The sequence below is a fragment of the Pempheris klunzingeri genome, chromosome 17 (assembly GCF_042242105.1).
Source record: "Pempheris klunzingeri isolate RE-2024b chromosome 17, fPemKlu1.hap1, whole genome shotgun sequence".
NCBI lineage: Eukaryota > Metazoa > Chordata > Actinopteri > Acropomatiformes > Pempheridae > Pempheris > Pempheris klunzingeri.
Window position 1 is genome coordinate 10817559 of NC_092028.1, and position 26940 is coordinate 10844498.

The window sequence follows — 26940 nt, forward strand, 5'->3', positions numbered from 1 at the left end:
TCAATACAAACTGCCTGAGATTGAAAACAGGGACTGAGCCAAGTTCTCAAAAACAAGTGAAGGGATAATTACAAAATACCAGCAGAGATCAGCCACAGGTAACTAAACTCTCTCTCTCTCTCTGGCTCACCTGGGACCCTTACCCCACAGCCCCCCACCCCCTCCAACACCACTACCCGACCCCACACACCCCGCCTTAGCCCCCCACATATCAATTTCCTTTAGATGTTCCCCCTCACACAATTGAAGTAACTAGATTCTTTCCTTTGGCTGGCCAGTGGAGATATGAAGCAGAGCACACAATGGGCTATTCATTAATGTAGCAACACACACAGACACACACACACACACGCACACATGCATACACATCCCCTCATCCACACCCAACCAGCACCGGTAGCAGCACCATCCATCTCTTAAAGCCTCCACACACATATTTAGCAACCATATTGTTCCGTAGCCTAAATGCACGCAGATGGCATGCAAACACACACACAAACACAAACACACACACACACACAAACACACACACACACACACACACACACAGACACTCACCAACTACCCTCTGTAGTATACATGCATGCACATGCACAAACACAGACACGTCTCAGACAGGCGCACAAAAGCACATGCAAATACATTCACAATCCCACATATAGCACACTCTCTCCACAGCTGCAATGAAAGCCTGTCCAAGTTCTTACGAGCCCCTCACACACAGATTAGATCTCAGACTTGTGATGTGAGATATTAGACTTTAGCTGAGATAAATGCACATTTTACATTTTATTTTTTGGGTGTAGTTTTTCTTTTTATCTACCTTGTATTGATGTTATATTTAAACAGCAGTGTTTGTAAGGACAATTATCTGTTGATGAGTCAGTGTTAATGCTGAAAGGTCCATGAACTAATACACTAACACACACACACACACACACACAGTTTCTACCATGGCCACCCCCCCTAACCTGTACCTCAGAGAAAAACAAGACAAACACAAAAGAATTCAAGATTCACCGACTTTCAAGATGGGGACCTATTTAAATGTAACACTGCTGCATGAACTCATTAAGGAAGATGGACGGGGGTAACGCATCAGGAAGGTCTTGTGCGGGGTGGAATTTTTATTACGACCCATTTGAAGATTCTCTGACATTTTAATCATGGATGTAACTGATATCTGTCACTATTGGGGAATAAGCCATAGCTATATCATACAAGCTCAGCACTTGCTTTTCATTTTGGAATGCAGTAGGTTAATTTTAAAATACACAGTGGTCTGATCCTTAAAAAGAAGAAAGAAGCCGGTTTAAAACCCCATGAAGTTTTCAAGCGAGACTATGAATCCCCACCAGCTCCAGTTGTATCGTTTTATGGCTGACTCTGACCTCTGACTACCCTGTGTGTTAGAAAAATAAATGGGAACCGATCGATATCTCGTTATTACTGCCATCATTAAATGCTGGTTTTATTGCAAAGACAAAGACAGAGTTGATTACATTTGTAATAACTTAATAGCTGCAGTAATAACAGTAGCCCACCAAATCCTTCTGCATGGTTGACTGATCCACTTCAACAGGGGAAGACTGACACACCTGCTCTGTCCTGCACAGGTGCATGCAGGTAGAGAGAAAGACAATAAGTCTATGAGAGAATATTAGATGAAGAGTCACGGGGGGTAGAGACAGAGGATGCCACTGAGAAAAAGAAAGATATAAACAGCTTTCGAACGATAAAACGAATCAGGATGTGTTTACTTCTCTGCTCAAAAGTTCAACAACGCCACACTAACATCATTACCAGGTCAGTCGAACAGATTCCTGCCTCCTGTGAGTCAGCAGGGACGTGTTGGTCTGAAACAGAAAACAGGCAAAAGGAGGATGCTCCCACTTTGGTGCCAGCACATGACAATAAGGGCTGCAGACGTATAATTTTAGTTTTGGTTGTGAAATTGGTTATGATTATACTTTGATATTAATGAATCACAGCACACAATTTAGAAAATACATGGCTATTTTAAGTTCATATTTACTTCCTCTAAATTCAGTGTGTTCCTCGGCTGCATTTTTCTGTTAAATTATTATAAAGATCAGTCAGTAGCAGACATTCAGTTCACTTTCCACTTGTAGATGATTGGATTAACACTTGTTTGCAATTGAAGTTTTGTAAGTTTAAAGCTCCGTGTTATTTCATTTTATTTATTCATTTATTTTGGAGTATGTTTGCCCTTTCAAACATCACATTATTAGATTAGTCTCTGGTAGCTGGCACAGAGATCAAATTTGGCCCCTGATCCAGTGCAACATAAAGTCTCTAAAGCACACAACATTTAGCGGGACTGCATCACGTCAGGTTGAGTTTCGGGGACGACTGAATCGTGATTCTGGACTGACCCCGGCCTGATGGGGATGGGGCCCCCTGGCCTAATGGGCATAAGACCATGTGGCCTGTGTTGGGGGCTTCTGTTTGGATGCTGCTGACCCATAACCTGCTGACCTTTAACTGTCACCCTGTGCTCTGTGTGTACAAGTGTGTGCTTCACAACAAACAAGATCTTCTGTCACATGACTCAATAAGTTTGCATCATTTTGACTGCCTCTCTGAGTGTCCATTATAATCGTCTTCTATGTTCTTCTGCACAATTTTCAAGTGTTTACTTTGACACAAAAAACGTTTCATTTGCAGAGAGGTAACTGCATGTGCTGTCTGTGAAACCAGATAACTAATTTAGCAAAAATCAAAGATCCATTATTGTCATTAAATTCATTTTTTTCATTTTGAACATAAGTTAGTTGTTATTATGCTTTTTAATCAATTACATAACATCACAAAGTAGCACTCTTTCTAAAAAAAATAACCTTATTTCCATCAGTTAAATTGTGCCAAGAATCTAAAACTTGTTAAAATTTAAGAATAAAAAATATTTCAGCAAAATGTAACTGTTAATTATGTAAGCAAAGTTGTAGCCTACATTTAATGAGCAGCATACTCACACCCGTTGCAAGACAAGGATTTTCATACTGAATACATGTTTTAATGAATGTTAGAATTAAATTAAATAAAATAATAATAATTAAAAAAAAACAGCGGACAGATTCCTAATGTTCTGGCTCATGAAAAATCCACAAGCAGCTCGTCTGTGGCAGCCTTTTTTAAATATAAAACACCTATTGAGATACAATGAATGTTTTTCGAAACGTTTCATCCATCTCACTCCGGTTGATTCAGTTTCTCTCAGTCTGCTAATCTGCAGACTGTCAAGCCATCCATCATTACCCTGAAGGCAACAGTTTTCGGACAAAGGTTAGCCTATTTCCCGTATTTAGGAAATTATTAAGCAATAATAATTGCTGTCGTCTCATTGATAGTTCTAACAAAGATTTTATTGTAAAATCTATTTTTGAAGCATTTTGTTACAGCGCCAAATATCTAAATTATGGCTGAAACATAAAATTCGACTTAAATCCTGCCTCATTTCATCAACCAGCGCATTTCTCTCAAACGTCTTGTTGCGCTAATTGACATTTATGGTCTCATCCAAACGTCATCAGTTCATGTAGCAATGCAACTTTGTCGAGCCTGTAAATTCCCCCTCATTATTTGTGCACAAACACACACACGCCAAAACAAACACTCACGTCAAACCGAGGCCGGGCCGCAAATCCTCGGCTCCACAGCGGGAGAGAAATCCCCGGAGTGGCTCTCTGTTGGTCCCCGGTTTCAAGCTCCAGGAGCCGGACAGTCCCACCACAGCTCCCCGGGCCGAGTCACCGCGCTCCTGGAGCATTTTTCTCTATGTGTCAGAGTTTGTGGAGACGCGCACAAAGAGTGGCACAAGAGGGAAAGACACAGGCTTTCTCCTACTTTTCTTTTTTCTTATGCACAGAACTGCTTTTTGTTCCCCATTTTTTTTTTCATTTAAGGGGGAAGGGGGTGCTCGTTTTGATCACATGATTGCAATTCACCTGAGATAAAACAAAGGACGCAAAGAAAGAAGGGGAGAGGAGGAATGAATGGGGCAGAGAATCAGACAGAGAGATGCACTCATGGTTAGGATTCCCTTATCACAGTCAACATTAATGAAAAAAAGTGGTGATTTTTGGATTGGGTGCCAGTGTGTCGCATGGCGGTGATACAAGGGGTCATTGTTGCGAAGAACAGCGCTTGTGTTTGTATCCGTGCGGCCCAGTGTCCCCTCTCATCTCTCCTTTCTGCATTTTCTACCAATACTGTTTGCTTTAAACGCGCGGCTCTCAGTTAGAGGTGCTGATGCAATTAGAAAACTCACGCATGGACCTGAAGAAGCGCACTGACGGAGGCCACACAATCCGTTTAAGGGCCTTTTAGTGTTGTCTACACCTGCGGTGTAGGGGTGAATATACGAGTGGATAAACATGTGTAAGACACACTTCCAGCGGCGCATGAATTTGCGCTTTTGTGCATTCATTTTGCATCCATCTTTGCAATTCGTGCAAATGTAGTGACCCTGACCTTTTGAAATGTTAAGTCAAAACAAACCATCATTTATCTGTTAGTAAGGCACAGTTTGCCCCCTTATTCTCCTCTAAGAAAAAAAAAAAGATCAGGCCTCTGATAAAGCTTTCTTTTAATGTGTGGATGCCCCAGTGACAGAAAGCTGTGTTGCCTCCGAGCATGTTCTGAAATCTGAAAATAAACTGCGTCTGATTCTTCAAATATGACACACCTGGCAACATTTTTCTCAACTGATGGATTGTCCTCGAAACTCCTGCGGTGGCACACTTGATTTAATTTTATTGTAATTCATTTTAGAGTCCAATTTGTACTTATGTTATGAGATTGATGCACAATTTTATTTGTCCTAATATTTCTCATTTAGATGCTGGAGCGAGCCTGTAAATTGACTGCTTATGTCGGTTTCTGGAAAATAGCAAAATGCCACGTGTGGAATTATAACGCGAAGTAAACACCTGTGCAACACTGAATATGCGCATAGATCACTGATGCAACTGGGCATCTCCCCATGTAAATTCATTAGGTGAGGGTGCTCATGTACCAAATGAAAATGATGTGTATACTTCTTGTTGAAAATTCTTTGCGTAAAATGCGCACAATTTACGCACGCTCATATCAGAATGTGGATAGATAGATAGATAGATAGATAGATAGATAGATAGATAGATAGATAGATAGATAGATAGATAGATAGATAGATAGATAGATAGATAGATAGATAGATAGATAGATAGATAGATAGATAGATAGATAGATAGATAGATAGATAGATAGATTTAACCAATCAGAGGTCTCCAAGCTTGCACCAGTACAATTTTGCTACTGTTCCTTTAAGACTTGTCCTCCCCAGCATCTTTTTATTTTTTCCTCTCAGCCTCACACAAGGAGCTCTTTAAGCCCCGGTACCGACACACAGAGCAGGCATTCATACTCGGGCAGCGCGAGCGAGGGGGCTGGGGAGCGAGCGTCACTTTGGAAACTCGGGAACTCGCGGATTCTCGTGCTAAACCGGCGACCTCCTTTTCTCATTACTGAAGTAAGGCGCTTAGCATTTCCAACTCTTTCCTCTGTGCTGCTGGTGGCTGCTCTGACTCTGCGATTTGGTTATTTCTTCCCGTCGGAATCATATAGAAGAATCCCGACTCAGATTTACAGATGTAATCTTACCTCTAACAATCCTTAATGCTACCGTGATAAATCTTAACAAGTCTTTCGGGGGTCGTGAGCTGAGACAGTGGTTACACACTGGTCCAAAATGACAGATTTGTTCTTTCTGAAATTTGAATAAAATAACATATGGGATATCTAAGAATAACGCTGTTTGGTATTAGCCTTAAGAGCAATTTCTCATACTTTTTTTTTTTTTTTACAAGGATGTTGATTATTTGCATGATATTACAGTGCAACAAGTGCTCTTATTTTAAAATGATTTCCGAGTTTAATTGTTTAATCAGTGCTAATCATTTGTTTGGACAATCTTTGTTTGGGAATTTTAAATTCAAGCTTCTTCTATTCGACTCAGTGAGGAGACCGAAGGCCTTTTTCATACTTAGACAGTAACTAACGGTTTATTAGAGAAACAGAAGTTATTAGAAGTTGAAATAAACTGAAACAACTATAAATGGGCATTTCTGAAGTCTTATTCTCGTCGTGGAACCTGTTGTAGATATTAGTTGTGTCTTTATTCTTAAATACATACTGCCTTGTTAGATTATGGTGCACTTGGTTTAAACAGCATCTTGCGTTGGTTTGTCCAACATTTACTCTTCTGGATAGATGGCACTGAAAATATGAGCTATAGTAATATTAATTGAAAAAAAGACTTTTAAAGACGCAAAAGAAGGGTAATGTAGTAGCAAGTCAAGCATGATTTGAGGGGTGTGTCGAAAACAATTTATACATTATCAGACAATAAATCAAATGACATTTTCTACGGCAGACTGAGAGGTATGCCCAGTTGATTGACGAGTCTGTTGAGTTCATTATTCGCTTGTTTGTTCCTAATTTGAGGCGCTGCCTGCTAAAGAAATAACATGCTTTATGATGAATGTGATCAGTGACGAAAGGAAATTAGCACCACTAACTAAAGTGATCATTGCTCTTTCCCTTTTTCCACACGAGAGACATATTATAAGCAGGCAGCGCGTAGAGCAAACACGGCAACACGTGCGCAATGAGCCAAGTGGAGCTTTACGCACGATGTTAACGCATTGTTTCTGCAGCAGGGACGCTGTCCATGCGTGATGACAATCTGTGAAGTGGCCTTGCGCACCAGGTGGCAGGCGAATATCACTATTAATGCGGCTCGGACAGATGGTGAAGCTTTACGTGCCCTTTTTGATGGAAATGGATACGATTCCTGACACCCACTCCGATGTGAATTAAAAGCTGGTTTGCCAAAATTTTATCAAGAGTCACGAAACGCATAATCTGTAACTTAACTCTGAAAGCAGTCAACAAATCCAAATACCATTTTTAAAAGCCTAATTTGTTATGAGTATTCTACATGTTACCTAAGGACAGTAGATGATCAGCAAGAAGCCAACCCAGCAAGTAGAAAATAGGCCTACATTTCATCATAAATTCACACAAACATGCTTAGTGTGCGAGTCTAAAGTATATAGTTTATTATTTTTTAAAAAAAAGGGTTGAACCTTTACCCATAAAGGTTAAGTAACGTGAGTGTTGAGTGGTTATATTCCCCACTTAACCTACACATGAACACACAGACTGTTAAACTGACAAGCTAATTCATAATACCACTAGACGTGAGCGAGATCACCAATTTTCCTGCAATGTGATACCGAAGCTGGAAACAAACGAGCGGGCTGTGTGCTGCTGGTTCACAGGAAGTTCGCTGATTTGGGACGTAAACTTCGACGCAGGGTGTTGATTTAATGGACAAAACAAGGACACATTTTGCTCCCGTTTAACAAACAGCCTGTGTCTAATTCACACACGCGAACTGACACGCACGCGTGCGGGGTTTATATTTCCATCGCCAGGGCATGTTTATCCAAGAGCTACAGAGGATAAACCCGGGGCCTGTGCGGAGAGGAGAAAGTGTTGGAGTGATGCTATCATTCCAACACTTTCTCTCGGGGGAGCTTGAAATAACTGCAAAACCTTAAACAGTAGCTTATTTGGGGGGAACGAGCCTGTGCTGCAGCAGCTGGACCTCTGCATACTGGTTTATCTTGATTTTCACGTATTATATAAAACTGGCTAAACTTTATGTATAATCTACTTTCAGAATAGCAAAGTCTACTAGGAATTCCTTTTGTGTACTACTGTGGCAAATCTTAACCCTTGTGATAATACAATGTATTAAATTCCACAAGGTTTCTGTGGGCTTATACATTTTAAATAGACACCAGGAGCACTAAACAGGAACACCTTTGCCATACAGATTTTTAACGAATATGAAGTCATTTGAGTCTTTGCGTCCATGAAAATGTCTCCAATAATCATGATCACTGACAGAGGAGTGGGGGGTGGAGACAATATGGGGGCATCGCTGGAGAGGGGTGAGGTAATCCTTTACGCACCAATGTTTTGGGGTTTATTGCTGTGATGGAGAGAAGTACATTTTGGAAAATCAAGCCCAAATCTTCGCCATAATGAGGTCTTGACTTGTCCCTGACATGTAATAAAAAACACTAATCGGAGAACAGCACCTCCTCTCTAGAAATACAGGTTTTGGTGAGGATGTTGCTGCCCAATGAAGCAGAAGTTTCTCTACCTCTGGCGTGTTAAGCTGACGCTTCTCTCCACTCTGCTGTTTCAGGTTCTCGCTGTTGGATTTCAACCGTGGGACAAACGGTGGAGAGAGTGAAGGGGAAGTCAGGCGGGAAGTGAGACCGGGTGAGTTTGGCGCAGACAGCTGTGCAATAGCAGGTAAACTGGGGTCGAAGGTGCGCACTGAGCCGCCTATGATACCAACAACACGGATGGAAAGAACTTTAATGTGGAACCCTCACAGAGTTTTGCAACGGAGGCTGAGAGTAGAGACAGACTGGCAGTTTATATTATAACTTAGAGGAGGCCAGAGGGACAGATAGACAGCAGCCAGACGACACTCCGTGCGTCACTGTAGGGACAAACAGGAACAAGGACCCGGCAGGTAGAGTGAAGCATTTAGGAACAGGCCTTGCATCCTCTGCGCACCTGGAGGCTTGTGTGTGTAGGAAGATGTCCAGAGAGGAGCAGAGCTTATCGGAGGTGGAGCTCAGTCCCGGGATGTCGGATGACAGTCGCTCCCTCTCACCGGGTCACTCCTCCGGTGCTCCTGGTGGGGGGGACTCGCCTCTCCACGGGCGGCAGCAGCCGCAGCTGGCGGGTCTGGACGACTCGGTGGCGGGCTGCTCGTCCGTCAAATCCGACGACGAGGACGACCGCTTCCCCGCGGGGATCCGCGAGGCCGTGAGCCAGGTGCTCAACTGCTACGACTGGACCCTCGTGCCTATGCCCGTGCGCGTGAACAGCGGAAGCAAGTCCAAGCCTCACGTGAAGAGGCCCATGAACGCTTTCATGGTGTGGGCGCAGGCGGCGCGGAGGAAACTGGCCGACCAACACCCACACCTGCACAACGCGGAGCTCAGCAAGACCCTGGGGAAACTGTGGAGGTGAGGAGGCCACTTCGTGTGGGTAGTTCAGCTGTGATAGTCCGCCTGTTGTCAAACCAGTAGAATGTTCTGATCATGCTCACACTCACAGTAGGAGCGAAGTGTGCAGACTGCTGACTTATGGGAGCAATCAGGGGAATAAGGAGTGGGTCTCTAATAATTTGGATTCTATTTGAACAAATAAAAATGTTGGGGGTAAATCCGTCGTTTTTAAGAAGCACATTTACTGAAACATCATTCTAGGGGTCAGACTTTACTTTTAGGGTGGGGCTTGGGGAGATAGCTCCAGTTTACTACAGGAAAGAGGGCAGAGCCCTGGTCAGACCTGAGAATCTGTGGAATGGATGCATCGAGAGAAGTTCTGAATATTTCCCAAATAATACATTAAACAACTTAGTGTGGTATGTTGAGTAGTATCACTTTAGTCAGATGATCTTTTGCATCCTTCCCCATTATTTTGTATCCATGTTTCTTCATCACACTTTCATGGAGTTCACTTACAGTCAGCATCTATCTTCGCATAGATGCTGATAGTAAGAAACAAGGATGAGGTAAACATGGATTTTACAGTTAAAACTGTATTGGCATACTGCAGATTATTATAGCACATAAACACATCTCTACTTAATCATTTTCTTATCTGTGACCCTTTATTTTTGCCTAATATTATCATAATTGTGCAACAAGCATCTGCCTTTTTCTCCTCAGCATTTGGTTTAAGCCATGAGGAAATGTAGCAAGAGAACTTTTCCTCATATGAGCTGATCTGTCTTATTATACTTTTTGCTACATGTATTTGCTCTAAATGAGCACAATACTGTGTATGAATGTGATTTTTAGGAGACATGTTTTCCCTAAAACTCTGGCTCATTGTCTCACTACCCACTTTTGGACACAGCTCACCAGTTTAGAAGCACAAACAAGTGTGGCGACTGTGAGTGTGCCATGGTTGTGTTCCTGAATTGAGGCTAATTTCATAGACTGTTTAATCAATGGCCATGTAGCAGGAGTAAATGGCTCCTGAGGGAATCAGGACATTTTCACAACCTTTTAGTTGACATTTAAAGTACAGATTTTCAACCCTCAAATTTTTGATTAGATTTGATTTTTCTATTCTAAATTGTCACTGTGCTCTAACTTATTTGGTTGTTTGCAAATTCATGTGAACCGTGGTTTAAAACTGCAAATATTCACCAGCCAGGGTGAAGTGAATTCTTACACTTAGCCTCCTTAAAATATTCTGCGATGTGTGATAGTTGTCAACGTTGCATCCTCTTAATCACAGAACCCCTGCTGTTCTTTAAGTATAATGTTCTGTCAGACCATCCATCCAGTTTCTGTTTTCTCAGACAGAACACCCACTTTTGGCTGACAAGAAGGTTAGAAAGGTTAACTTCATTAACCTCGTGGGGACTGAACTTTAATTAAATGAAGACTTGACCTTGGGCTGAGGCATGATTGGTTAAGTGGCCCAGAAACACTAAGAGCAGGGAGGCTGAGGAAGGTCAGGGGTTTCTCATGCCATTCCTGCCAGCAGTAGTAATAAGGAACTTAGTTTCATATTTGCAGACAGGATGCATCTTTGGCCTGTATTATTTCATTACTGTCCAGCTGTCAGAAGCGCCTGTCATTCAATGCAGCTGTGGCATAATGTACTAATATACAATGAAAGTGAATCAAACTTAATACTGGAAAGTATATATATACACATTTCTGAATTCTGATTGAGTTTTCATACCTTAAAACAACCTATCTACCAACATGTTGTCTTTATATCCAAGGCTTCTCAATGAGAGTGACAAGCGACCCTTCATCGAGGAAGCAGAGAGGCTGAGGAAGCAGCATAAAAAGGATTATCCGGACTATAAATACCAACCACGACGTCGCAAGAATGGAAAGCCTGGTTCTGGCTCAGGAAGTGAGGCCGATGGCCATTCGGAGGGTGAGGTCAGCCACAGCCAGTCCCACTACAAGGGCCTCCAGCTGGACGTGGCCCACAGTGGGGCAGCTCGGTCCCCTCTGACAGATGGGCACCACCCTCATGCTGCAGGTGGGCTTCGGGCTCATTCCCAGTACAGCACTGATACTGTCACACTGTTAGATCAGTCTGGACAATGTGGCAAACAGATAATTGTTTCACTTTGCCAAGAAAACTACTGTAACTACATATTTTCTTGTGTTTCTACAGGTCAGAGTCACAGTCCTCCAACACCTCCCACCACTCCTAAGACTGAGCCTCAGTCTGGGAAGGCAGGGGATGGAAAACGGGAGGGTGCTGGGAATGGGGGCTCCCGTGGCACAATGGGAGCAGAAGGAAGCTCAGGCGCTCCGGGATCAGGGAAACCTCACATTGACTTTGGTAATGTGGACATTGGTGAGATGAGCCACGAGGTAATGGCCAACATGGAGCCTTTTGATGTCAATGAGTTTGACCAGTATCTTCCCCCAAATGGCCACCCAGGGGTTGGACAGAGTGCAGGGGCAGGAGCGGCAGCCACAGCTTCTCCTGCCTCTCCGTACACCTATGGCATCTCCTCTGCTCTGGCTGCGGCCAGTGGACACTCAGCATCCTGGCTCTCCAAGCAGCAGCAGCAGCAACATCACAGCTCCCCTCTGGGCTCAGATCCCTCCAAGGCCCACATCAAAAGTGAGGCTGTAGGTGCCGGTGGTCACTTTGCAGATGCAGCCTCAGCCGGTTCCCACGTCACATACACTCCCCTCAGTCTTCCTCACTACAGCTCTGCCTTCCCCTCACTGGCCTCCAGGGCTCAGTTTGCTGAATATGCTGACCACCAGGCCTCGGGGTCATACTATGCCCACTCCAGCCAGGCCTCGGGGTTGTACTCTGCCTTCTCCTACATGGGGCCATCACAGAGGCCCCTGTATACTGCCATCACTGACCCAGCCAGCGTGCCACAGTCACACAGCCCCACGAATTGGGAACAGCCCGTCTACACAACACTGTCGCGGCCATGACAGAGACCGAGACCAGAGAGCGCTGGTGCAGGTTCAGCCCCCATATCAGACCCGAGGAGCAGCAGCAACAGCAGTGTTGGTGGTATCGGTGGTGAAAGTGGTCTGGGTCGGGGGGAGTGGGCAGGCACTGGGGGAGTCGGCTGGGGAGATAGAAGGGGAGAAACCCCATTCTGCCCTTGTCCAGAGGCAGAAATGCAACCACAGCTCAAGGATGAGCTCGGAGCATGGTGGTTTTGAAGTGTGGTTAATTATTTGGGGCACAGTGGCAGCAGTCAGAGAATGTCTTACTTTGGTGGTACAAAGGAAAAATACCCACCCACCATCACAGAGTTCCAGGTTATAATTACAACAGCAAAGCCTCTGGCACTCCAAAAAACACAATAGCCAGTGTTCATAAGCGGTAAAGGATCACGTCCCTGTCAGTTCGGTGACTCCGTCAGTATCAGGAGGATACACATGGAGGAGACACACACAGACAAACTATCACCCCTCTCTCACAAGCCACAAGGGGTCAGTAGCAACAGGGACCAGGGTACAAACTGTGAATGAGCAAGACCTTGATCTGTATTGTGAAGGGTGTGACTGAGAGGGAGCCAGATTCATTCTCTATGATTTTTTTGTGCCAGAAGAATGAGTGAGAGTGCCAAACTATTTGGCTGTGGCCCATTCACTTCTCAGGCAAGACTGAGCTTTTATCAAACATATGTTCGTTTTGTATTGCTTCTGGAAATCAATACGGCAAATACTGGTAACATTCTGTTGGTTTCTGAGGCACATTTGTCTCTATTTAATTCTAATTATTATGTTATGTTCACTTAAAATGCCTGATGTACACACAATAAACGTGCGTGGAAGAAAAATGCCATAAAACCATGTCATGGTTTTGTTAAGTGAAATGTATGTTTAGTCAAAAACAATTTTCATGATGACTGACTGTTATCAGGATAGTCTACACTATGTACTTGAAATTACAAATGTTCATATATTGATGCATAAAGATTTAAGATATTTGTGAAATGACCAAAGTTTTGAGACCAAAACTTGTAGAGAAGAAACAGATTTTACAGACGTTTCTCCCAACGTGACACTCAAAACTACCTTACATTTTTTAGCTAATTAGTTTTCTCTTCTAGCTGTCAACATTTTTCAATAGTGAGTTGTTGTAAATTACTCCAAAACACACGTGTCAAAAGCAACTTTTGCCTTTTTTCACAATGGCACTGATGAGAGTGATGAAATTCATTAGTATGTGATGTGTTTATGATGCACATTCATGATAAAAGACATATTTATGATTGCATAATCAATTTCATTGACCGTGGTTGTAAGATGTGATAGAATACATGGCTTTGTTTTAACAATTGACTGTATTAATACTGTCCAGTGCTTTTTGCCATTATTATCTCCACTGAAAGTCTGCACCACTGCATTTTCTTTTCCTTTATTTGTCATTCATAATGTTTCTGTAGATCAGTATTTAATGTGAAATGATGTGAATGATATTTGGTTGTTGTTAAGTACAACTTTTCTTAGGCAGGCAATGTTGGAGATGCCAACACTGAGAAGAGGTTGCCAGAGATTAAGAGGGTAAATCATCCAAGAGATAAGAAGTTTTAACACAGTCTAATATTAAATATAAAATGTGCCTTGTCTTTTATACCATCTACTGATGAAAAAGAGAAGCAACAACCTGTATTTTATGTTAAATCATATGTGCCTCTTTCCCAATTTATTGACTATTAGTGAATCTGTACTTTTAATGCATGTTTCTGATTTCTCATCTCTCTCTGGTCTTTATGTTCTACAGTGTGTCCGCATGTAATTTCTGTCCCTCATCTCCTTAACAGAACTGTATGTATCTTAATTCTCCCTCTGGGAAAGTGGAAAAAAAAACCCAACAAAAAAACACATTCATTTAATCATATGCATGCAACACAATTTGTTTTAACTACGTCCGTTGAAGCTTAAAGCCAATTTTTATTTAAACATTCACCTCCAGCATAAAAGCAGAGCTCATTTAACATCCTTGTTGCTATATGTGAAATATCTGTAATGTTGCATTTCATTTCTTATTTATATCTGTTTAATGTTTGTTCGCGCTGTTTGTTTCTCTCTTTTATGAAGAAAGCCTTTGACTGGTACCGCCATTTTCTGCTCTTGTATAACTGTTGCCAGCACAACACAGCAACACAAGCCTAAACATGTGATGATGACTAATGATCTTTGACTTTCATTTGAAATAAAGCTCTATTATTTCTGCTTTGATACACGTCTGCCTCTTGAAACATTTTTTTTTTTTTTTTTTTTTTTTTTTTTTACAGTGGAACTAAAGATGGAAATCATACATAATACGGCTCAGATTGAAGAACAGCTACATTATAGCAGCAACATGTTTATAAAAATGTTCCTATTGTTACGAAGTTGACAAAAACTTATGATCAAAAGCACGTCTTCATGGTAGTGACTCAACCAATGCTCACATTCTCCACATAATGTGTTCAGCTAATGGATAATTCACTTTATTTGGCCGGGATTCAGCTCACAGCTACAGCAGTCCATCAGTGACCATTAGCAGAGGTAAACTGAACATGACGGTGCCGTGTGTGTGCAGGTAGTGTATGAGAGTGTGGGGATGATGTGTTACATTACAACAGTAGCAGAAGTGTCATCTGATCCACATCCACGCACTCTAGTCTATAGCTGATTACTGCGACAGAAAGTTTCCCTGAACTTGAACTAATCTAGCTCCACATGGGTTTACGATTGGTTGTGCATGCCTATATGCATATTTCAAGTTTGTTATAGTGTGTATGTATGCGTGTGTGTTGCGGGTTAAGCCTGACTCCTAATTCCCTCTCTTTAATCGGCTGTGTGATACTTTGGAGAGACAAAGAGGGCCATTGAAGGGGAGCTAGGGGAGGAGGGAAACGGGGCAATGAGGGAGCCTTACCCATAACTGCCTGGCCTGTAGCTTCACCAGGATACAAAGGGACTCTCATACTCTTTCTGCACATAGACCCTGCAACCCCCTCTACCTACCCTCCTCCACTCATTCCCCACACTCACCCCATCCACTCAAAAAAAAAAAAAACTCTCTCACTTTTGCAGGTTTGAGTTGTAACGGGATTAAAACATTCCAAAAGTTAAGAGAGCTAGCCACAGAGAAGACATAGATAGAGCGATTTTTCTGTTGAAGTGAATTTTGAGCACCGAACTGTCAAAGTAGATGTCAGGACCAGTAGGAGTGACACATGCTGCCGATATGGGACCTTCCCAGACAGTTAATGAAGCCGTCAGCTCAGGTGCCAACATATGACACAGAGCATGTTAGTTATCTGCAAGGGATGCATTTGTTTCTCCGGGACATGCGGATACTTTGAAGGTCTCGTGTATTACAGAGCACTCAACTGATCTTATTCTGTTAGGCAACATATGTTGTGACCATAACTCCACTGAACTGGGACAAATGAGAAAAAAAAAAAAATCCCAGTTGATAGTTATCAAAGATCAACAAATAGCCGGAAAAACACTCCAGTAATAAAAGGTGTTTCCTCCAAAACCACAAGACTGTGAGTAAATATAAACACAAAAGAGATACAAGGACTACAGAAAAGGACAAACTAAAAGCAGATAAGATAAGACAAGCGAATGAAGTGGAACGTAGAGAGTAAAAAGAACAAGTCAGAGGATATTAGTCGTACCCTCAGCTGGGTTGAGGGCGACCTGATGGTGGCCTCATTGTGGCTGGTGCTGGTGAGTGTCACATGGGCTGCCCCATCCGCCCCATGAAAGGAGTGCAGGGTCACCCCGAGGCACCGTTTCCTCCAATCAAAAAACTGAGTTTTCCAGAAATTAATAACGTGACTGTGGCTACACACAATTATAGAAACCAGTACAAACTGGTTTTCCCTGATAATATTTAAATGTTTGCGAGAGAGATGAGCACATAATGATACAAACCTCTTAGCTTTACTTTCACCGGGGGCAGACTATATCTTTGCTGTTTTGTCTCTAGTTACAGTAGATTGTTCTTACACATGTAATGCATATTGCATTAACACACACAAAACACTTCGGTTCACTGGAGGCTGGAGTATCATCATACACCTTCCTCTGTAACAAAGTTGATAATCCTTGCATTCTCACAAACTTTCAGCCACCCCTTATCTTTCAGCACGCCCTGGCCCTCTTTCTGCTGAGGCAACAACCCATTTTCACTAAACAATACAGTGACTGTTTGGCTGCTTTGTGCGTATGTGAATGTTTGTAGAGGAAGAGGGGGAGACATAGAAGGCATAATGACAATTAATTGTCCATCATGGCTCATAAAGCTCCTAAAGTTAAGCGTATGGTAATCGCACCATTACTAACAACATAATTTTTCAGGGTTTGATGCAATGAATGTGCCAAAAATCTGACATATTGCTGACTAGTACTAAACAATTTGTGTAGCTGCATTTGTGTCTGTGAGCTGGCTGTAGCTGAACTGCACAATCTGAAGTTGGAAATATTTCACATGTTACACTGGACAATATGAGCTTTACCAAACTTTGTTTAAACAAAGGAGAGTGTAGTTTTCTCAATGGAAGCATTGCTTCATTGTCTCTAGACCTGAAATGTGATTTAACAGTTTGACAAATTATTGTTTCAGGGCAACTAAATAATGCTCACAGTTTACCCAAACATCCCACTTTCTCAGGCATGCATAATTATTCCGTTAAACCCCTGTGACACAAACATTAACATTAAGTATAACTTCAAACTCATTACAAACAATGCTGAGTGTTTGTTATTATGCGTGTTATGGATGAGACATGGTCGTTTATACAAAAGAGTTTATTTATAACATTAAAACTGTTCTCTTACACTAATCATCTCCCTCCTTCAAACAAGAAGTTGAATAATTAAAACACAGGATTATTTTGTAAAAAAAAAAAAAAAAAAAAAAAATTATAAAGTAAACGTATGATTTGAGTTACATTTCCCCCTTGTGGAGTTTATTTATAACATCAAAACTGTTCTCTTACACTAATCATCTCCCTCCTTCAAACAAGAAGTTGAATAATTAAAACACAGGATTATTTTGTAAAAAAAAAAAATAATAATAAAGTAAACGTATGATGTGAGTTACATTTCCCCCTTGTGGCTCTAACTTATAATACAGCTGTTAAAACAAAAAGTATGGTAGACTCCAATTTTCAATTTAACTACAGTAACTAGAGACAACTAGAGAATGGAACAAGTCAAATCACTGGAAATATAAATATATAAATCTGTGAGTAACACATAGTTGTGATTTCTGCGTCTGTTCAGTACATTTCACGTATTCATATTTCACCGACTCACAGAGTCACCTGATGTTATAGATGTTTGTGGATCAGATTGAGGTGGATGATAATTTCATCAGTCTCTGGTTTTGTGTGGCTGACTGACCTGATATGATGGTGGGTGTGAACCACCATATATTGTGTTGTCAGTGCAGGTTGGAGAAGTCGTTTAATCAGTTATGATGAGTTCGTCACAGCCCCAGTCCTCGTAACTCCCATCAGGAAGGTACCTGCGGATGATGATGGGGATTTTCCTGCTCCTGTTGGAAGGAATAAACTTAATTTTTATGGTACGACAATGAGATCTACAGCCAAGCTCTAAATCACAGAATATTATCCTACTATTTAAATAGCAAATGACAAAAAGAAACAAAAGATGCACTCATTATATAATTTTAAAAAGCATTATTGATCGTTCATATGGCACAATTCTGACTTACTTAAGCTCTTTCATTGCTATTTGCAAAGGGTCTGTTTCTCCCTCCAGCTCCACCATGACTGGTGCGCACATCCTGTTGGAAATACGTCAGCAGACAGACAGGTATAGTAAATGCTTAATTATAGTCAATGTGTAAGTAGCACAGTCTAACTAATAAAGTTGCATTCAAAATTGTTTTGTCACAGTTTTAAAGTCAAATCTGGGAAATACTGACACACTGGAATATCACAATACATTTTACTTAATATCTCAATGTCAACATACACTTATATACTATGACATAAGGGATAACTGTCTGTACATTTGGAAGAAATTCACACACATGGTAGTTTTGACAAAGTACTAATAGTAAATGAATATGATGACAAAATAGGAGGGGGCATTAATGGATCATGTTTCCTAAGGCGTAGCCGTACTCATATTTACAATATCCAAACAGTAGCAGACCAAAGCACAAGCAAAGGAATGAGTCTCTGTTCTCTGTACTGGAACCTCCATCACCCTATTCATGTAATGTAATTGTAATTGTTTGAAGACAGGTATAATCAGTCAGGGGCCATGTCTGAACCCAGGACACTGAGGTCACAGTGTCTAAGTCAACACATTAAAACAAAGTGTAAAATAATACACTCACGCTATCTGCAGAGCTCGTGTGCCCAGAACTCTGGCCCTCTCATATTTGGTCATGTACGGTGTGGTGATTCTCTTCTGGTTGGCCTGCTGACCCTCTCCAGCGGGCAGGATCTGCACATTCTCCTGGTCCTCCTGCGAAAAAAAAGCAGGTTGGGACTTACTAAAACAAATAGAAATAATTAGCAAGTGGCTTGATAAGCTACACACAAGCTAAACATCTGTTTTATCCTTTTTAAAACAGCCAATTATCATATAACTAAACGGCGAACTCACATCTTCCACGTTTTCCAGGTCATCTAATCCCTCATCCTCCTCGGCATCGTCAAAATCTCCGTCGTCGAAGCTACAGATTTGACAATAAATAAGTTATCGTACAGACAATATATCCAGAATAGGTCTGCACCGGGCAGTGCTGTTAGCTAACCCGCTAACGTTAAATGTTAGCTAGCTATTACGTTAACACGTTGTATTCAAACGTTAGTAAATATACAGCCTGACATAACGTGTCACAGGCGTCTTTACTCACTTGTCTTCGTTGTCCGACATGTTTTATTTTGAAGCTCGTACGTGTGAATCCTCACTGTTGTAAAAATTTCAGACACACTTTTTGTTGTCAATGTCCACATGCCACTTCCGGTAGCGTCGGTGCGTTAGAAAATATTCCGGATGCTCCAGAAGAAGGATTTGCTTGTCGTTCCGCTTGTCGAAATTCAATAAAATAATGTGTAGGGAAACATTATTAAACTAGCATTCTGTGGTCTGTGTGTGATAAAAATAAAAAAGACTGTGGTAAATCTTATTTGTCTAATTCACTGGGGAGTGAATTAGTTGGCAGCGTCTTAGTCCACCTTCCTGCCCCATTTCACTCATTTAGACTAACACACACAGTATGGACTCCCTTACTTTTGTTACATGTGCTGATTTTTTTGGAAACCATCAGGGATGTCAGGGTAATTTCTCTATAACTTTACATCCCCTGAGTAGATAACTAGAATCTAAAAGAAGAAAAAGAAAAACAGTTTGAAATAACAGTTGTTTAATGATTGAAAATACAACATTCTGCTGACAAGACATAAAATGTTCCGAAATAAATATTTATTACATACTTCAACAACTATTACACTTGTATAAGTTTAGGTATTATTACATACATGTAATAAACTAAAAAAGATTTAAAAAAAAATATTGATTGCATATAGAAGTTAGCGCAGGTAACAAAACATGGATGAGAAAATGTATAGTGATGCTGCTGAATCATATGAACTGAGAAACATGATTCACTCTTTTTGTCTATGCTACTGAGCTGCTCTTCAACATAGAATTATTAAATGGTTACATGTCATGATCATTTTTATAGCATGCTACTATAGCATTTTATAGCCGTCTCTGAGTCCCTGCAGTCTTGTGAGTATCTCAGGTGTTTTTTTCCACGGAGTCTTTGGTGCTTCTTGTTTTGTGGTTCAGCATCTTAAAAACCGTTGTGGGATTGAACTTTCCTTTTGACTTCTTTAGCTCCTTTAGTCCTTCTTTCTGGACCTCTGAGGAGAGATATTGCAGGAAAACTCGGGTCATCATTTTCAACAATTTTTTGTAAGCAAGCATAACTCTATTGTAGAATTATATTTTAAATCCTAAGCAGATAGGAAAGTAAGACATGGGCAGGAGAAAACACATTTTACAGGATATTTTATAGGATAGGGGGAACTTTTGATATAGAAAGTAATTTCTCTCACCTTTATTCTTATTCATGGCTTCTAAAAGCACACATTCTTCTCTTTCCCTGATGAGTAAAACAAAGTGCATTTATACTTTTCAACATAAAAAAAAAAAATCTATGAATTTGGAAGTATGATGTATCGGTTGTTTTTTTCCTGTGCACCTCTGCCTGTCCTGATCCAAGCTGCTGATGATCTGATTCCTCTGGTCGATAATGGCGACCAGCTCATCCATCATCTGCTGCTCTTGTTCCCGATCCTCCTGACTCCAGTCACCATCTGAATGCGCAGACGATTCAGAATGGTGTGCAACATTTAACAAAACAAAGTCACTCATTTATACTGCATCACATTCACGAAACGACACCCACTGAGGCTCCAGATTTATTTGTTATTTCCTCATAAACGATGAAAGTTTTACGTTAGATGAGAAAACTCAAAGAAGCAGACAATTTAAACTCCTGAAACGATTTGCTTTTAGAAATATCCTTACTCATTTCTGAATCTTCTGTTAAGAGTAATGTAGCTTTCCATGAAAAATATCATATATAAGTGTGTAAGTGCGATTTTAATAGTGAAGCTCTTTATATATAAATCAGAAAGCTGGAATGGTTGGGCCTGTTAATTATATGACTACATGCCCCCCTAGTGATCAGCATTGAGATAAATACTTGTTATTACTGTCAAATATGTTGGCTGAAAAAGTGATGCACATATTAACACACTGGCCTGGTTTATTAAGGAGGCATCTGAGCTCGTACTCCACATCTGCCTGTCGCTCCTCTAACTTCTGCTGCTTTGTCCTGGGAAAAGGCACAACACAAAATGTCATTAAAAAAAAAAAACACACACATTGCAACCCTCACAAAAGCTCTTGGATGCAGAGTAAACAGCAAAATCATTATCAATCTACTTACAGATGAACCAGCTCAGTAGCTTTGCGCATCAGAACATGTCTGTTGTAGAAAAGAGAGAACCACTCCATCAGCATTTGTCCCTCCTCTTTTTCTGAAATGAAACGTTGGGGCCAGAGATATGAACATCTCTATTCCACAGTCAGGACTTCTGCACACTGAATTCACAGAAATAGAGATTTTGTGCCGGCAAATAATTTTATCTTGAACTAGTAGAAACAATATGATGAACCATTCTGGCTGTCTCTCAGATTCCTCTCCAGTTGGACTCCCCTTTGTTCCAGTGCCTCAAGATGTTTATCCAGTTCGCTCATCTCCATCTGCAGGCCTTCTGTAGAAACATCCTGCTCTGTCTGCACCTGTCAGGCAACATATGAGACTAAAGTATGAATTTACTGCAGAACAATTGACAAGTAATGACTGAAACTTGTGATGAGTGCTAAAATAATCACTCAGTCACTCTGTACTCAACTTAATGATCCATCTAATCAATCTGTGCCGATATGTATTCATTACAATACACATACCAATTAGCATAAACGTTGGTTTTGAGTTATTTTTTACAGTTGATCGTCTTTTAAGCCATTGTACCTTCCTCTTGATGAGTGGGAAGCCGTGTCCAGGAGCAGAGGCCTGTTTAGATGACAGCGTCTGAAAACTCTTAGATTTGACCATGGCAGGTTTTCGATCAAAAGGATTCTCTCTGCAGGCCGCCTGAAAATGAAAAGTAACAGGAACCATAAAAACATCCTTTTCAATGAATCAAGTATTTTAGTTTTTTAGATTTCATTATTAATAGTCAACAGTTATGTTTATCCATACCTTACTTTGGCATGATATGACCTGATCAGATTCATTTGCCTCTGTCATGTCATGAAGCAAAAATGAACTCTGATCACGGGCAGATGTGATTGCTGGTACAGACAGACTCCTTGATAAAACGTGACCCTGTGCTTCATCTGAAAAGCCATGCGGCCCTGCTGCTGCTGCTGCTGCTGCTTCAGTCTGCTTCACGAGTGAACCTCCTGTGTTTCCAGTTTCATCCAGTTCTGATGTACCAATCTGACTAGTATCTCCAACTGGTTCACTTGAAGCGCCCACTGTGTCCGCAACTCCAGCAGCCCCTCTGAAATCTGGATTCTTAGGTGGATTGGGTTTATCTGGTCGTTCCTCCTCCTCCTCCTCCTCCTCCTCCTCTCTAAATGGATTTTGAGGACGCTCTTTGGGTCTGTACCATGCATTCTGTGTAGAATAGACAGATTTAGGCAAAGGAGGCGGAGCGCGGGGCAGTTGGGTCCAGGGCCCGGGGTGGATGATGGTCAACCACGGATGTTTGATATTCACCTTAGGCCTATCACTGGTTGGGCTGGTGGTACGAGGGGAAAGACGAGAGATGCTTTAAGAGATGACTCCACAAATGAGGAAGAACGTCTGATTAGATATTATCATTATACTACTTTAACTATACTATTATGATGGTAAATCAGATTATTTTATAAAGCTCCTTTTATGTTTTGTTTAAAATTTCCCCAACATTAAGATTTAATGTTATTTGCTTATAAGAGGTTGCTTGAGATTTGTGCTAAAGACAGGCAGAAAACAGACTTCTTCTGCACACTTACATGTGAGATGGATTGGGTGAACATTTATTTTGATTGGATGAATTGCCTGTGCAAAGAAAGACAAAGGAAAAGTTTCTCAAATTATTTTCACTCAGTCACGAAGGAGAAGAGACGAGCATGTATGCATACAGAGAAAGAAATAAATGTCAGCAGAATAATATGAGGCCTATTTACCTGCAACATGGGAGCTGTTTGTTGTCGGGGAGGCTTTGGTCCCTGATGTCCCTGATACAGGAGCAGCGGCTGCAGAAGAGTCCAACATTCGCCTGGGTGCTGGAACCGGTCGACGACTTTCTTCTTTCACTTCTGCACAAAGTGAGGAGACGTCAGAGAGCTGTTGAGTCTTCGATGCTTCCTGTTGGATCTTGCCGTCTCCAGCAGTGGGCGCAGGTCCAGCTTTTCCAGCTTTTCCAGCTCCCTCGACAGCCCTGCTTAAAGCGCTGCGTGGCGGAGGGTGAGGAGCCGCTGACTTCTTTACCGTGCTCTTCAGTCCAGCAGTGTCTCCGTTTTCTCTGTCTTTCACCTCTCTGCTCTTCTCCTGCCTTTCCTTGCCCTCCGTTATTGTTGTTCTACAAACCAGTCTGTCCTGTGACTCTGTTGTCTTAGCGTAATGAGGAATGCTGGTGATAGCTAATCCTCCCAGAGAATAATAACTTTCCTGAATCTTACATTTAGACTGATTCTCAGTAGATTCCGTTTGCTGATTCAGCTGAACCCGGATGATTTTTCTGTCTGTTACATGGAGAGTGCATATCAGGGATCCAGCATCACTTCCCCGTGTGTAAGACCCATGTAAGAGAGTGCTGCGGCACACTTTGCACCTGAAAGACGAAAACGAAATGTGCTGCTGTAAAAGCATCCAACACATGACAACAGTAAAAAAAAGATCATCCCATGACCAACCTGCACTGATGTCTAAATAACTAAAAAACTGTCCTCTTCTTAAGCTGTATGGTCACAGACATAGATGTCTTCAGCTACAAGCATATGCGAGTAGGAATGTCAAATATGGTTACAGTGGTCATTTGAAACGCATTCTCATGCGTCAACTGCGGTCCGACTGGATCAGTCTGGATAAATCTGGATCTGGGAACTAATAGAAGCAAAAAATGATGATACGCTGCTGTTACCTGAAACAGCTGCGATGGTAGATCTTTCCGTCGATCAAATGTCTCTGTATGAGGTGGATAGGCTTAAAACACAGATTGCACACTGTTCGTGGCCTCGTGTTGGATAAACGATCTTCTCTAATGGTTTCAAGATCAGTCGAGGTCTGAAAAGAGAAGAGAAACCAGCGACTAAGACTGTTAACCCAGCAGCTGACAGATGAGAAATAAGGTGTGTTCACCTTGGGACTATATGTACATTAAAATGAATGACAAATAAAATGACAGTTACCTTCAGGGGCTTCACATCCTCAGGAGTTTTACTTATTTCGAGATTATTCAAGGCAGTGACATGTGATGACCTCAAACTGGGTAGACCTGCTGCAAAGTCAAGAGAAGACATGCAAATGGAGATATTGGAGGTGAAAATGAGGTGCGGGCTGTCTGAAGATTACATTCACATGATGTGAAGAATAAAGGATTAAAGTGCACCTCGTATTAAAGCAGGTGAAAAAGAGAGGTGCCGCTTAAAGCTAATTCCTCGAGGGCCCTGAATTTGTCCAAAACATCACAGAGATAATCTTAAAAACCAGATAGCGTCCTTCAATAATCATGGACCTTAATAAAGTGAGTAAGACTGCAAACCTCTGCTTGCTGATTTGCCTCAAGTAACTGTGAATAAATCTGATAAAGCAGACAAGAGATTAAACTAAACACACCATAAGACTTCCTGTTGAAGAAGTGGTAGTACTGGGAAAGGTAGGTGAGGATGCTCAAACAATCAGGCACCTTGGTGGAAACCATGTCCTTCGGGTCCAGCAGTGCAGGGATGCCCAGCTTTGTCTCTGCAACCTCAAACGCCTACAGACCAGAATATACAAGATACAAACAAAGATAAACAGAGAAGAAAGAGGTGGACGACTGTAAGAAGGGGAGTTGTGTGAATATAAACGACCAAGAAGTTTGTTTTGCAGACTATTCTGTCAGTCGTGGTAAATATACCTGAAACACACGTATGACAGAGACATGCTTGCATTGCAGATTGCATGCAATCGTGTAAGGAAATAACTCACCAGCTTGTTGTTTTGATAAATATTTTCTTTGGAGAGGGAGCGGAACTCTCTGGGGGCAGGTGAGGAAAATAGAGAGGTTGATTTACTGATTATGGAAAGACAAAACCACAAATAAACCAGTTCCCTGAGACTCCACGGACATAAGGCGCTGCACAAGCAAAATGCTGATCAAGATCAGAGATGAGATGATTCCTGTTGAATCTCTGTATGTAAAAAGGTACAAACAAATCAACTAATCCCATCACACTGGACGAGAAACGGTTAAGTAAAGAGATGGAGAGAGATTAAGCAAATGGGAGCAGATTAGTTCTAAACACAGTGTGAAGGTCGTCTTCTGCTCCAGATTAGACAGCATGTTAGTCAATCATTTTGCCCAGAAGACAAATAAGACATAGCGTGTGTTAGAAATATCCAAATCAGGCTGCACGCCTTCAAATGCAGTCAGGGCTGCAGAGGAAACAATGCACCTCACTGTCATGACCGTCTAGCTGCGCCTGACTTTGCACAGCTCTATGAAACTACTGGTCTACTTACAGCAAGTCGGGCCGGTGCTTGTGGATGATGGCACAAAATGCAAGTCCATCCCTGAATGAGGTTGTCATGTTTGTTATTTCCACGTTGGGGTAACAGGCGCATGTGGCGCGGCACCACTCTCGTAAAGCCCTCGGTGATGCCATTCCTTGTGAGATATTTGACATGAGGGCTGAGTGAACATGGCACTTTATCAGCCAAGGCTGATCAAATAAAGATGGGCAGGTTTCGCTTTGCAGAGGAAACAGGAAGCGAGCATCTCCTACCTTTGTCAACTACTTTTCCCTGCAGAGAACCTGCAGCCAAACATGGGCATCAAGTTGGTGAAGCAGTAGGAAGGAAGTTATTTAATGCCCTTTTATGTGGCTTTGTCAAGTAAAAACGATGGTGACTGCGCATGTGAAGCGACTTTACATTGTTTCATTGTTTACAGCCACGACTTAAGTCTCAAACGATTTCCCTCACTCACGGCAGAACCATGTCGCTTTTCACCACAAACCACCAACGAGCTTCTGAAAGTAGTGAACTGTCGTCCAAACATCTGCAGTGATCCGATGACTCGGGGTCGATTTGATAGAAGGAGTGTAAATTTAACTCAAATCCCGTTATTTGGTGCTGTGCTCATTCTGCTTCACGTTCAGTGTAATGCACAATAGCTGCCGCTGGAGGGAGACATAGAGCTGCTGCTTCTCTATAATTAGCAAGGGGAGGTTTCTGGTTACAAATGTATTTCTCAGACTTGACAGACTTTTTTTCTCTTCACCTCGTGACATTCAAGCACAATATATGTTTTTTTAAATCAAGACTTACATGCATTATTCATTAAAATAGGCTATTTCAATCATTCCTCCTAGGTCTTCTCATTTTTTGATCAATGAACAAACCTGCTGATGTGAAAACTAATTTTTTTTTATGTGAGTACATTCAGTATCAAACTACAACATCATTTTGTAATGTTTAAACAACACTTCCACCTATTATATCAGGGAGGCTTTATTAATAGTTAGTTAAGTAAGTCATTATTTAACAAGCACTTCCGGTCAAACGAGTTAAATAAAACTATTTCAGCGCCTTTTGAGCCTTCCAAAAACAAAAATAATTCCCCGATAAAAACGTCTTCTATTTTGTGATAAAATGATGGCAAAACGATGATGAGAAAGTGCCCTTTGTTTATACTTTTCCTCACAGATATATCGTAGACCAAATAGTCTGCTTTAATTTTGAAGGAATATAACTTCCGGTATAGTTGTGTTTTCTGGCTTGACGCAGCTCTCGGATCGTAGAAATTTAACTGCTAGAATGACTATTCCCGTTTCAATGTACAGTCATATGAGCGGGATGGATGAAATGCAATATTTGCTGATGATTTAAGCAACATTGGAGTTGGCTTGAAATATAAAACTCACAAAATAATTAGGAAGAACATTATGGCAACTGGGCTTAAGACGTTAGTTTAAGAAATGTTTCATTGTTGCCGTTTTT

The 26940-nt window shown here is 41.4% G+C and overlaps 3 protein-coding genes across 4 annotated transcripts; 1 reads left to right on the top strand and 2 right to left on the bottom strand.

Annotated features, from left to right (window-relative positions):
- Window positions 1–8688: 8688 nt before the first annotated feature.
- On the top strand, window positions 8689–12800 carry sox10 (SRY-box transcription factor 10). 2 transcript variants are annotated; one of them, XM_070847684.1, is made up of 3 exons: window positions 8689–9122; window positions 10904–11172; window positions 11311–12800. In XM_070847684.1, exons 1-3 carry the CDS (start codon window positions 8689–8691, stop codon window positions 12096–12098), a joined length of 1491 nt encoding a protein of 496 aa, XP_070703785.1. In that variant the 3' UTR covers window positions 12099–12800. The 2 variants fall into 2 exon arrangements, with proteins under 2 accessions (XP_070703785.1, XP_070703784.1); XM_070847683.1 differs by having other exon boundaries at window positions 10904–12800.
- Window positions 12801–17027: 4227 nt separating this feature from the next.
- Window positions 17028–19134, bottom strand: polr2f (RNA polymerase II, I and III subunit F). The gene is made up of 5 exons (XM_070847695.1): window positions 19024–19134; window positions 18771–18840; window positions 18499–18629; window positions 17866–17937; window positions 17028–17685 (listed from the first exon to the last, which is right to left on the bottom strand). The coding sequence occupies exons 1-5, from the start codon at window positions 19041–19043 to the stop codon at window positions 17595–17597; spliced, it is 384 nt and encodes a 127-aa protein (XP_070703796.1). The 5' UTR covers window positions 19044–19134; the 3' UTR covers window positions 17028–17594.
- Window positions 19135–19575: 441 nt separating this feature from the next.
- LOC139216328 (MICAL-like protein 1) lies at window positions 19576–25649 on the bottom strand. The gene is made up of 15 exons (XM_070847422.1): window positions 25462–25649; window positions 24928–24976; window positions 24574–24715; window positions 24147–24235; window positions 23879–24021; window positions 23426–23569; window positions 22923–23054; window positions 21949–22492; window positions 21718–21840; window positions 21359–21485; window positions 21130–21220; window positions 20942–21015; window positions 20377–20491; window positions 20231–20277; window positions 19576–20035 (listed from the first exon to the last, which is right to left on the bottom strand). Exons 1-15 carry the CDS (start codon window positions 25623–25625, stop codon window positions 19911–19913), a joined length of 2109 nt encoding a protein of 702 aa, XP_070703523.1. The 5' UTR covers window positions 25626–25649; the 3' UTR covers window positions 19576–19910.
- Window positions 25650–26940: the final 1291 nt, after the last annotated feature.